Here is a 13,373-nt window from a genome sequence, read left to right on the forward strand (position 1 = left end):
GTTTTGTTCCTCCTTTTTATCACTGTTATTGAAAATATCCCATGAAGTTAATTCAACTGCCACTCACACTCCACACTATGCAACTTCCACTGGCAACTTCTTATTCACATCTACTCACAAAGTAATCAAAGAACAGTATGGTACCAGAGACACTGCTTGCAGTGGATTTGACGTAAGGAGCACAGCCTTTATGATTGGAACTGGTAGCAATTAGTGATCATTTGTCAGAATCATGCACAGTTTAACAGAGGTATTATGGTCTAAAGGGCAAAATTTTAAAGCAGAGACTTTGCTTTCTGAAAAGTGGAACATTCATTGTATGGTTTAAGGGTGTACCGTATGCAGTACAAAGTGGAAAAGAAAAATACCATTTTGGGTAAAACTGTACATCTGGCAACCCTAAGTTCGTACCATTAGATCTATTTTCTAACAGCATGATAAACAACAATGACAGGCTTGTTTTTGATCATATGGAGCTGAATATTTTATTGGGTCCGTAATTCAATTACTACTTCTGAAAAACTATTTAGAAAAGGAGAAGCACTATGGTGATAATTAGATATGTATTAGTCTCTCCCTTCATTGCTGAATGCAGTCTTAATTCACACTTAATGAATGTCTAATTGTCTCTTCTGTTCTAGTGAATGTCCATTAAATGTTTATTTGTGATTTATGAATACTTAAGACAGAAATCCTTGTGATGAAGGTGCAGTTGTTCAGCATTTTTGTTCTTAACTGATCTTCCTCTAAGGCTCCTTTTTTGACGTGAATACGTTTGATAAACTGGGATGCCAGTTTGATAAGTTGAGCAAGATGAAAATAGTAAAGATTTACAAATGTTATAAAATATAAACATATAAATATAAAATATATACTGTGCACAGTACAGTTGTGTGTCTGCCAATAAGAAAAATTATTAAAATTCACTACGAGGAATCTATACTCTTTTCAAGCGTTCAGTTCCGTGCAGCCAGTCTGTTTGGAAAGTGCATGGTGAATACATGCATTAACCGATTTAAGTTGAATAAAAGTAATTTTGTGCGGAATACAGTATAGTGAAATATACAAAATATGTTTAAAGGGTTATAACACTGTTACACTATAATAATTGAGACAAAATTACAAATATTAGTGCAAAAATTTGACAATGTCGAGAAATTTGGTGAATTTCAGGAAATGACAAATAGATTAAAGGGCTGCTTGTGGTGATTACAAAAAAGGTGCCACTTACTAGTGCTGAACGGAATAGATTCTACAGGAAGAGGAAGGAACACAAGTTCAAGGAAATCACTACATTACGTATTCACGTTAAAAAAATTTGTAGCCATGTTCCAACATGGTCTACTACAGTTTTTTCTTTTTTTCTTTAACAAAAGGTTAAAATCCATGGAATAACATTTAACTTCTCTTCTACATTTATGGATGACTGGTATGGTTTAAACAGTAAACAATAAAATGCTATGAATGTTTCACTGGATTGCATGGTATGATAACAGTATGTGGCTGCATGTTTTAGAGTCAGGCCTGAGAGTGTGACTCTTGTGTTTCAGACGATGCCCCTAGGACTCTTGTTGGTAATTACACTGCCTTGTCTCTCTCTCTCTTTTTCTTTTAGCTTAGCTCTAGTTTTAGCTGTTCTAATGCCTTGGCTGGGGATATCAGTTATTGCTAGCAGTGGATTCTTATGTATCATATTTCTAGATCATTCTTTTTCCAGTATGAAAGTAACTTAACTGTTATTTTATTATTGATGCCTGAAAAGATTTCTATATTCATCAGACATATTGCTCATACTGGGTCATCATTTTATTGAAGCCTGCTTCGAACAGCACCATGGCCTTTGGCACACACTGCTCACCTGCCGACACTCCAGTCCCTTCCTCGGGCTGACGTACACACATTCTTCTGAATCAGGATAAAGCGAGTGAACAGATAAGGCTACTGTAGAAACATTATTTAGAAAATTAGAACTTCTTACCGTTCTTCTTGTGCTGTGAGACTAGTTTTGTTGCATCTTAACAAATGTTCATTGTACAAATCTTCTTTCGAGATGTTGGCTGTTTTTTCCTTTACATATGCATAACTGAACAGCACTGCAGGTCTGCTGTTGAGCAACACAGTTCCATGGGCACAAACAACAAACTCGCCCATTAATAAATAGTGATAAACTCTGAATTGCAAGGTCATTTGAATACAAGGAAGTGGAGGCCACAGTGCAGCTCCAAGTGAGCTCAAATAAGATGATGATTCTGTATAATATTGCACACATTCATCAATAGCTCTTGTAGTTATTCTTTCTCTTTTTTTTTTAAGTTGTATAATCTCCCACTAATACACAGAAGGTTTTTGGCAACACTGGGAGAGGAAAGAGCTAAAAGGTAGAGTTCAGGGCTGCCAGTAGTGGAGTTTGAGCCCTTCATTCCCAAGTGCAAGCTCACAGTGTAACAATCTGAACCACAGAGCCAACTCACTTACTATGAGTGCCAGTGCTGTTCTTGTAGTTTGTACATCACAATGTAATCAGTCAGATTGCAGAAAGAGATGATAGTGGAGGGATTCCACTTCTTCTATATTAAACAGAGGGAAAGTACCCTATATTTGTGATTTGACATCTTTACATAAATGGAGTGGAATGGAAATTCTAAATTCCCTCCGTGGGAATTTAGAATTTTCCATTCGGAATTGCTAGGTGGGCAATAATTCCATTGTAGAGATTTATCTCCCTTATGCAGTTATCAGACTGTGCCTCTTATAAGGGCTTCTGATAATTTCACCTGCATACTCCCCAGCGTCAGTGGGCAGGGTCTGACACGTTCCACTCTAATGAGTATAGTGTCAGACCTAAGACGAAACGCTGGTTAATAGAGCAAACGCTGAAAAGCGTCTGATATGTTTTTGACCTTAAAGGTCACTTCATCCGTAATATAAAACAGCAAAAATATATTTGTGATATGACTTTTCTAAACTCTGGGAGATGGTCTACTGTTCTATCAAGACTTAAACTGTTCTACTGTATAGTCAATACTCCTATATTTGTTTCATATGTTGTATCAACTCTTTCTTAAACATAACGGCTATTATCAACATTTTGCTTCATATGAGCATGACTGTCCTAGTAAGAACATTGTTCTCAGCAAGGCAGGTGTGATTTCAGTGCATGTTGGATATTTGAAATACCGAGTGAGTTGGCAGTGTGGTTAGGAGCGTGCAGCTGTGAGCTTGCATTCGGGAGATACTGAGGTCGAACCCCGCTGTCGGCATCCCTGAAGATGGTTTTCCATGGTTTCTCATTTACACAACAGGCAAATGCTGGAGCTGTAGCTTAATTAAGGCCATGGCTGCTTCCTTCCCACTCCTAGCCCTTTCCTATCCCATCATCACCATAAGACCTGTCTGGGTCGGTGCGATGTAAAGCAACTAGTAAAAATCTATATATTTGAAATGAAAGTCACTAGAAATACTGTGGCTAGTAATGGTCACAATATCAACAGTTGTGTTATAAAACTGCTAGCTTGATTAAGAAACGTCATTCATGTATCTGTTATATGATGAAGTTAACAACTCAAGGCAAGTGCTCCAGTACAGTAGAACATGCCATTGATTGGAAAAGAACTCCAACTGGTACATCACTAACATTGAGGTCTCAAAACAATAGCATTCATTGCTGAAAATCAAGCTAAAGAGAGATGAAAGAGCTATGAAAGTGGATTGCACTTTTGATCTGTGTTGAGCTTTGTGCATTTTGTTGCTGTGTCTGTGTGGAATCATTGTCAGAGACATTCCTTTAATAGGCTGTGATTGGCTAATGTTTGTATTCATAATGGTGCTTCACTTCCACTGTTTCTTTGCCCCCACTTCTACATCTGGGGCTCCAAAGGTGAGATTTTTGAGGCTCAGGTTAATTTCGTTGAATGGGTGCTACACATGAAACAGTGTTCATATCAGACATCCTTTCTTGGATGAAATACAGTTTCAAAACAATGACATATTGTACAGAATTCTAAATAGAAGGTTAAGTACCTAGTAGACTGGAAACTACTGTAGGTCTATGTAGTTGTTTGCTGTAAATAGGAACTAAAAAGTAATTGATTCTCTTTTGAATTTATGTTTTACTTGCAATTTATTTATGGTAGTTGCAAGTTTTCATATTCCTCATAAGCCTTTGGAGTAGTAGGTTCAGAATTGTCTTAACAATTTTGGAGCTGTACTTACAACATTTCTTTTCTATCTTTAATTACTATGTGATTAAATTTATTTCAGCAACACTTAAATAGTTGAGGGATGTAGATTAACCATTATGATAATTTTACTCCTTTGTGTCATAAGTTTTTTACCACCTTAGAAACCTTAAAGCTTTTGTATTTAGCTTCCTAATTTGAGAATTTCATCCTTTGATGTAATTGCTACAGCCAGATAAATGATATTCACCTCATACAGAGGCAATCCTAAGTGAATCTACAGTGCTGGTTGTATTGGTTGATGCATGCCTCATTTGATATCCCAGCCAGGTCAAATGAATGCATGATTCCAGCTTGTTTTCCTATTTTAAATTACCAATAAATAATTCTTTAAAAAAAAAGTAACTCATCAGTTAAACATACTTTGAAATACCTATATTGTCATATTAGAGGTTATATGAGATAATTCTCTTACAGGAGATTCGCCAGGCAGCAGAATTTTTGGATCTTCCTGAGCTGCTGATGCTTGTGAGCAACATTCAGTCACATGAAGAATTCTTAAATACAGATCTCAGACAACAGTACCGCAAGGTAAACTGTTAACTAATTCCTAGTTTATACCTTATACATTCTGAATTCAAATAAACTTTACTTTTGTACTGTTTAAGTTAGAAAATGAATGGCAATATCAACAGAGAGAAAAGGATGGATACAGCCCATGTATCCCCCACTATCTCAATAAATATTTCCTCAAGAAACGTTACTTTGATTTGTGGTGATGATGTAGCCACAAAGATGCACCAAATGCTGTCAATTGTGTACACTGTTTTATTTACAAGTTGTGTACATATTTCACACACACGCACTAACGAACCGCCATCATGACAAACATTTGACTAATATCAATATAAATGATCCGTTATTGGACATTATAAATTTTCCAGCTAACTCATTCCTGGTTGCCAGCGTTTCACCCCCGTGTGCTAAGTTGGGCTCATCAGTTGGTACTTAGCACACCCACCAAGATGCATGGCTAGTGCATACTGTGAAGGCCACTGCGTAGACTACTTGGAGCCACTGGCAGTGCCAATGCACTATGAGAGACTTTGTCTCATTACCAAAAATTAATGCCTGCCTGGCCATCAGATTATATAGATGTTGATATATAGATATATAGATATATAGATATATAGATATATATAGATGTTGATATATGTCCCGAATGAGTAAATTTATAATTGGCACTGCTGGTGGGTCCAAGTAACCTATGCAGTGGCCTCCACGGTATGCACTAGCCGTGCTTCTTGGTGGGTGTGCTAAGTACCAACTGATGAGCCCAACTTAGAACACGGGGGTGAAACGCTGGTATTATAAATTTACTCATTCGGGACAAATACTGGTATTTCAGGTTCCGGGGGACTGGAATATTCAGTATAATAAACTACTCAATCTAGACTGTGGGAAGAACACCAAAGCCATAGCATTCGCTGACGACCTCATAATTGCAGTTAGAGCTCATACTTCATGAACATGGATTTACGGAAAGTTACGAAGTGGTCGATAGACAACAAAACCTACTTCAGTGAAAGTAAGTCGAAAGTTATATTACAGTGGTATCAAGAAGATGAAAAGTAATGAGGACAATTGATATCTATATATGAATCAGAAATGTCTTGAACAAGTTGAAAAGATGGAATATTTAGGAATAACAATTGACTCCTACGTCACGTTCAACTACCACATCAACAACGTTAGTGAAAAATGTATTAAATTAATAAATGCTTTATCAAAAATCAGCTTGAATAGGATGGGGCTAAAACACCAGGCTTTGGAAATAATCTATAAAGGAGCAATATTACCAATGTTGTTATATGCTGCACCAGTCTGGATAGAATCCCTGGAAAAGAAATGCAACATAATTAAATACGTGAGACTGCAAAGGCTTATCCTCATGAGAATAGCAAAAGCCTACCAAACTATATCTTATGAGGCACTGTGCATCATTACAGGAATTACTCCCATAGACATAAAGGAAAGAGAGGTGGCTGCTCTATACAATATAAAAACAGGCAAAACAGCTGCAGATTATGTAATAGATTACCCAGAAATACCAGCAAGATGGCTTCACCTGGCTGCGTTTCTAGGCACAGGAGACCAAAAAATAGCAGAAAAAGAAAGTACCCGATGGCAAATCTATACGGATGGAAGTAAAAGTGACGAAAGAGTGGGAACAGGAGTAGCTATATACAAATCAAATCAGTTAATATACCAACTCAAATTTAAACTCCTCGACAGATGTTCGAACAGTCAGGCAGAGCAGTTCACCATAATAAAAGCTTTGGAATCCTTAAGAACAACATGGGTAGAGGATGATGAAGATAAAAAAGCAACTATACACACGGACAGTAGAATAACAATTGACTCCACAGTGGATTACAAAATCCATAACCACCTAATTGAGAAAAAAGGCTATGGTCTTCCTAGTAGCAATGTATGGAAGTAAGACCTGGGCAGTAAGAAAGGTTGAACGTCGAAGAATAGATGTATTTGAACTATGGTGTTGCAGAAAACTCCTTAGAGTTCTGTGGACTATGAAGAGATCTAATAAGTCCATATATCAGGAAATCAACCCAGGCTGTTCACTGAAAGGTCAAATACTCAGACAAAAACTAAAGTACTTCGGTCATATTATGAGAAACCATGATTCACTGGAAAAGACCTTAATACTGGGGAAGACTGATGGTAACAGGAAAAGAGGGCGACAACAGATGAGGTGGATTGATGGCATCAAGAAAGCCATGGCTCTCAATTTTGGAAGACTTCGGAAAATAGTACACGACAGAAAGAAATGGTGCACTTTGGTCTATGGGGTCACGGAGAGTCGGAAGCGACTAAACGACTAACAACAACAACAACAACAACAACATGTGTAAGATGTATAATTCATGAAAAACTTTGTACCTAAGATGATTTGTTGATTTTATAATATAAACAGTGGTTTATACAATACTAGTTCTTCGATGTTTTTAAAACATTTTATTAGGTTTGGTAATTTGTAATATTTATGGCATACCCAGTTTATTTAGGTAAATGTAACTTGGTAACAGAATCATCATCGTCATCGTCATCATCATCATCATCCTTGTGTTAGATTATAAGTGTCGTCATATAGACTCTGCCCTTTTGCCTCCTATTGCTGGGTTTATCTTTTTTTCCTGGGTTCAGTATGGTGATTTTTCCATCTGAGTTAATTTTCAATACTTGAATGAGTCTTTTTTTAATTTCTATTTTATACCATTGTGCTTCCCTTTTCTCCTTATTTTATTGTGGAATTCTAAATTTGAATACTTTAGTAAAGAATAGAGAAAATGCCCTCATCATTATGTTGCAGAGAAAAGTAAAGTAGTCAGAACCAGTTACTGGCATATGAATTGAACCTGAGTATTGTAAATGATTTGTAGTGGTCTCAAACTAGTTCATTTCATAGGTAATAGAATGTCATTTATGAAGCGATATGATAAACACAATAACAGGTCAGTGTAGGAAGAGGGAGTAATGAAAATAGAAGACAAGGACAAACTTGGAAATCAAAAGGATAAGGTCAATCTCTACATCTTCACATCAGTGTCATCAATCTCATTCTTCTCAGCCTCCGATGACCTTGTTCTGCTTTCTAGCTTCATCAGGAGGGTAGGCATCAACACCCATTGAGGGTCATCTTAACAGCATGCTTATCTGGCTTTCTTCTTATCCTACAGTTCCTGCATTATGACTGAAGATCTGTGAGGATAGTCCCTCAGTGACTGTTGATGCCACCAAACAAGTGGCTGTGCGGTTTGGCTCCATAGCTATCGGTTTGCATTTAGGAGATAGTGGGTTCGAACCCCACTGTTGGCAGCCCTGAGGATGGTTTTCTGTGCTTTCCCATTTTCACACCAGGCAAATGCTGGGACTGTCACTTCCTTTCCACTCCTAGCCCTATCCTAGTCACTGTAAGACATATCTGTGTCGGTACAACATAAAGCAGATTATATGATATAGATCTTGATTCCCATACGGAACCTGAAATATTTGTCCCGAATGAGTAAATATCCAATAATGGACCATTTATATTGGTATTATAAAGCAGATTGTTAAAAAAAAACTATTCATTTATTTATTTATTTATTAATGCCTTGTTTTCAGTGGCGAAGTTAGGGCTCGAGGCCCTCTCTTCCACGTAACCACATACTAATCAAAATCAAAAATAAAATTATGAGATATTTAAAATAGTTAAAACCAAACAAAAAATTAATAGAATTGAGAACAAATTTAAATACATTACTAAGTTAATAATAAAACTAATTAATAGTAAGAACTCTTAATAATGACTAATCCTCAGACGCGCACACATTCATACTTCAGCCATTCAGTTAGCTGTCCTTAGCAGGTAATCTCGGCAGGTGACCTTAAACCTTTGTAAAGAGCTAGTTTCTCTGACCTGAGCTGGCAGGGAATTCCATAATCTTGCGCCGGTCACTACAAACGATCTATTAATTTTATTTGTGCGCTGCACTGGAATAGAAAGAGTGGATCTGGAACGTGTATTTAAGTTGTGAAACGATGATAAAAAGGTGAATTTAGAAGAAATATACAGTGGCTGACTTTCCGCTAGTACTCTAAACACCATCGTTAAAATGTGTAGCTGCCGACGTTTATCAGGCTTCAGCCATGAGAGAGCCTTATAGTATGGGGTAATATGAACATCGTATCCGATATTATAAATAAATCGCAGGCAGGAATTCAGTGCTCGTTGAAGTTTAAGTGTTTCTTATTTTGTCATATCTACTAGAACAACGTCACAATAATCAAGAATAGGGAGAACCAGTGTCTGTATTAGTTTGGCCTTAAGGTCAAATGGAAATACATCCCTTTGCCGTTTAAGAGGGTGAAGCGCTCCAAAAATCTTTTTACAGGTGATTTTCGTGTGATCAGACCAATCAAGTGTTTCATTCATAATTACGCTGAGATTTTTAACTGTTTTATTGTAGGGAATAATGTTACCATTCAGTAGGGTAGGCGGGATTGCAATATTGTTTGAGCAGTTCAGTAATTTTCGTGTTCCAATTATGATTGCCTGAGATTTTGTGGAGTTTAGTATGAGAGAATTTCGTTGTGCATATATACTGAGTCGTCGGAGGTCATTGTTAATATCTTGTATTGTTTCATCTAAGTCTGAAGTCTTGCAGTGTCGATAAATCTGAAGATCGTCAGCATAGAGGTGGTGTGTGTTATTTCCTGTCACAGATGATATGTCATTGATATAAATACAGAAAAGTAAGGGCCCTAGAATACTGCCCTGTGGGGCACCACTAGGTTTCATTTTCCATTTAGAGACCTTGTCGTTTACTGTTACACGCTGTTGACGGTTACTCAAATAAGAACTAAAAAACTTAAGCGCAGCCAGGTCAAAATTTAGTAGTTCCATTTTCTTTATCATAGTCTGAATGTCTATAGTGTCAAAGGCGCTACTGAAGTCAAAAAGGATTAGTATAGTAAGCAGTCGTTTGTCCATAGCATTTCTAATATCTTCAGTAACCTTCAAAAGTGCTGTCGCAGTACTGTGCCCCTTCTTAAATCCAGACTGCAAAGGGTCCAGTAGAGCATTTTTATTTAGGTACTCCAGAACCTGCTCGTATACTAGACGTTCGAAGGCTTTAGAAAGCGCAGGGAGTATGGACACCGGACAATAATCAGAGGGTGATTGTGGGTCTAAACTTTTAGGTACCGGTATAATATTGGCTGTTTTCCAGACAGTTGGGAAAGTTCCGTTTAGTAAACAATAGTTCAGTATGTGCGTCAGTATAGACAGGACAGCACCCATAATGTTATGTATAAAAGCAATAGGAATATCGTCTACACCTGTGGCCTTTGATTTAATCGAGTACAAAGCCTTTTTAACCTGATTTTCTGTGACAGTGTGAAATGTGAATGGTGGATTGGCTGGAGGGGAGGGCGGTGAGTCGGTGCAGTTAATTGGGGTAGGTTGAATATTTATTCTACTAAAGTAATCATTCAGTTCGTCAAGTGGAATGTCAGGAGTTGTCTGTCTCTGTTGATGTTTTCCAATTCCCAGAGCTCTAAGTTGGTCCCATGCACGATTAGAATTTATGTTGTTAGCTAAATTCCGGAAATATGCACATTTTTTATTTCTGATTAATTGCTTTGTGCGATTTCTTAAGATGCGGTAAGATTCGAAGTCTGTGTCATCTAGGGTTTGCTTATAATGTCGAAATAAAGAGTCACGGTGGGCCATCATTCTCTTGGTTTCATCATCTAGCCATGGACAACAATGGCGAGAAACCTTTATTCGACGTTTGGGGGCATGTCTGTCGTATAAGTTCTTTACCATCGTATTAAACAAGTTAACTTTAGCGTCAGTGTCATTTAGACTCCTAATGAAACTGGGTAGCAGAAACAAGCTAGACAAGACTGAGAAGAAATGGATATATTGCTCCTTCTTCACACACTGACTTGTCAATGTATTTGTGTGCTCCTTTTGATGTTTTAATCTCTCTATCATCATCATCATCATCATCATCATCATCATCATCATCATCATCATCATCACCATCTGCAGTTTCCAGCTGTTGGCCAGGTCTGCTTTTATCTCTCTCTACATAACTTACTTTGGCATTTGTTCATTCCTTTCAATTACAAATACCAATAATACTTCAATTTTATGTTCTAGGCTGTTCGCATGCGACTTCAAGACTTATGTCTGGGCCAAGGACTCTTCTCTGACATTGTTTTCCAGCTTGATGATGGGTCATATGCTGCACACCGGCCCATGCTTATGGCTCGATGTGATATGATGAAGGCAATGTTCTCAGGGGATTTTCGAGAGAGCAATGCGAAAGTGGTGAGTATTCTATTATGTTTTTCTTCTGCTATGACAGCATGTATATTCCTCTTTGAAATGAAATTCCTGTAGAGTTTTATTTCATAAAAGTAATACTAGGTCAGCAAAAGTGAATAATAATTTTGCATAACTGCAGCTGCCTCAAAAAAATACAAATAGTTATATGAAGTGAACTTCAAATATTCTCGTAGCCAGTAAGTTCATGAAAATGTTTGATGAATCTTCTGCAGTTTATAACTAAAAATTGTTCTGAATGTGAATTGATATGAGGTTGTCCTTTCTGCTTCAGGTTCTTTCTTAAGGCGACATATAAAAATTAATAGTTTTTCCAAAATACATTTTTTCTTTTCAAATTTTTAATTCAATTTTGTTCATGAAATTTAATCAACATGTTAATGTAAATTCGTAATTAGGTAGATAATACTTCTTTTAAAAGCACTTCATATCAGTTTTTCTGTACATAATTTATATAAGGAGATATATCGTACTAAAGTTTGTGTAATTTTTACGTTCTAAAATTTTGGACTTAAAAATCCCTACTACTTGAAAAAATTCTGCAATCAAAAATTCCATACGCAGTTTCTAAACATAGCTGTGGTACATATGCCATACAAATTTTGTTCCATTTGGCAGAATATTATGGGAGAAAAATGGGATTTAAATGTAAAATTACAGTTGGCAAACAAAGCATTATTGCAGTGATAAATTGTTTGAATTCAGCGGAATAACTTCGTGACAAGAAAAGAGAAACTCAACCCTTTCAATTTCAGTCATAAAAATAATTTCACCAAAATGACCTAAATATCGATTTTTATCTCCGGAGTGTCGCCTGAAGTGGTGTGAGGCTGTTGATTCATGTTTTGTTTGTAAAGGTTTGGGCCCTTTCAGTGCAGGATACCTTGAGATGGGTGTTTCTAATAGTACCTCTTCAGCTATCAGTTATGAGAATCTCTTCCAGAAATGTAATGGCTTGTTCTTGATAGAACCAGTCTCCTTAACAGCAGCTATGCTTATGTTATTCTGTTGGGATCTTTTCCTCCTTTTGTGTTTGTCCTGTGTCCTAATAACCAAATATATTTATCTTCATCTTATGTTTCTTCCATTTTCCTGTATTTATCTGGCTTTCTTCATATCCTACACTTCCTGTACTAAGACTGAAGATCTGTCAAGATGGCTTCACCAGGCGAGTTGGCTGTGCGGTTAAGGAATGTGCAGCTGTGAGATAGTGGGAGATAGTGGGTTCGAACCCCACTGTCAGCAGCCCTGAAGATGATTTTCTGTGGTTCCCCATTTTCACACCAGACAAATGCTGGGGCTGTACCTTAATAAAGACCAAGGCCACTTCCTCCCCATTCGTTGGCCTTTCCTATCCCATCATCGCCATAAGACCTATCTGTGTCAGTGCGACATAAGCAGATTGTTCAAAAAAAAAAAAAAAAAGCCTCCCAATGATGAAGCTAGGAAGCAGAAAGGAGCTCATCAGGGGCTGAGAAGAAATGGATGTAGAAGAACTGAGATTGATGAGGGGAGCCTATCTATTCAAAGACTGTACTGTGTGAAGCAGTGGAGATTATCCTTATCCTTTTGTGTTTTATGTTTGTCTTTGTCTCCTTTTTCCGTGCTCTCTCTTCCCACGCTGATCTGTCATTGTGTTTGTCCTGTTTTGTGTTCATTTTCTTGTTCATAACTGTCTGTATATGATTTGCATCCAAAATAGGTATCATATCCAATGTTGGACTGAGTAACCTAACTGATTTGGCGATCAACTCCTGTACTTTGTAATATTGCACAGTTTTGTTCTTGTTTTTAGTATTCCAAACCTCTGAATTTACGAGGGCTGGGTGACTACTTTTTTTTTTTCTCCTCACACTTGCACGGAGCTACCATACAGTGGTCATATGTCCTGGAAAGTGTGGCACTCATAGTAAATGGACACAACACAAGATAGGGGTGCGTTGGGCAGGTACTACACACAGGACGATGGAACTGCAGTAGCGAGTCAGCTTCTATTGAGAATGGATGTGATGAGGCAAGAGCAGTCTGCATACATCAAACCTGCCATTTGCTGGGATCGCAATAACAAATAATTTTTTAAAATATCTGAAGCCATCTCTTTTCACTTTTGACTCAGTTCATTTTGCACTGTTAGGTTCTTCAGTCCACTAAAACTAATTTTGAGTAATAAATTTATAACAACGTGACAAAGAAAAACGAATGGTAACAGTATTATAAGTTACCTTGAAAAGAAACAATAGAATTCTGTTTTAATTAAGTTGTTTCTTTTTCAGGTATAA

At 37.2% G+C, this 13,373-nt stretch overlaps 1 protein-coding gene across 9 annotated transcripts in view; it reads left to right on the forward strand.

Moving 5' to 3' along the window:
• RhoBTB (Rho-related BTB domain containing) overlaps positions 1-13,373 on the forward strand; it is a 591,168-nt gene that overhangs the window by 548,785 nt on the left and 29,010 nt on the right. For 8 of the 9 annotated variants that reach the window (XM_067156992.2, XM_067156979.2, XM_067156998.2 and 5 more), the window contains 2 exons: positions 4,656-4,769; positions 10,909-11,079. In XM_067156992.2, coding sequence (XP_067013093.1) covers positions 4,656-4,769; positions 10,909-11,079 — 285 coding nt within the window. The remainder of the gene's footprint in view (positions 1-4,655; positions 4,770-10,908; positions 11,080-13,373) is intronic. The other variant, XM_067157028.2, reaches the window with a different exon arrangement.

This window comes from Anabrus simplex, chromosome 1, assembly GCF_040414725.1.
Source record: "Anabrus simplex isolate iqAnaSimp1 chromosome 1, ASM4041472v1, whole genome shotgun sequence".
In the NCBI taxonomy this organism is placed as follows: domain Eukaryota; kingdom Metazoa; phylum Arthropoda; class Insecta; order Orthoptera; family Tettigoniidae; genus Anabrus; species Anabrus simplex.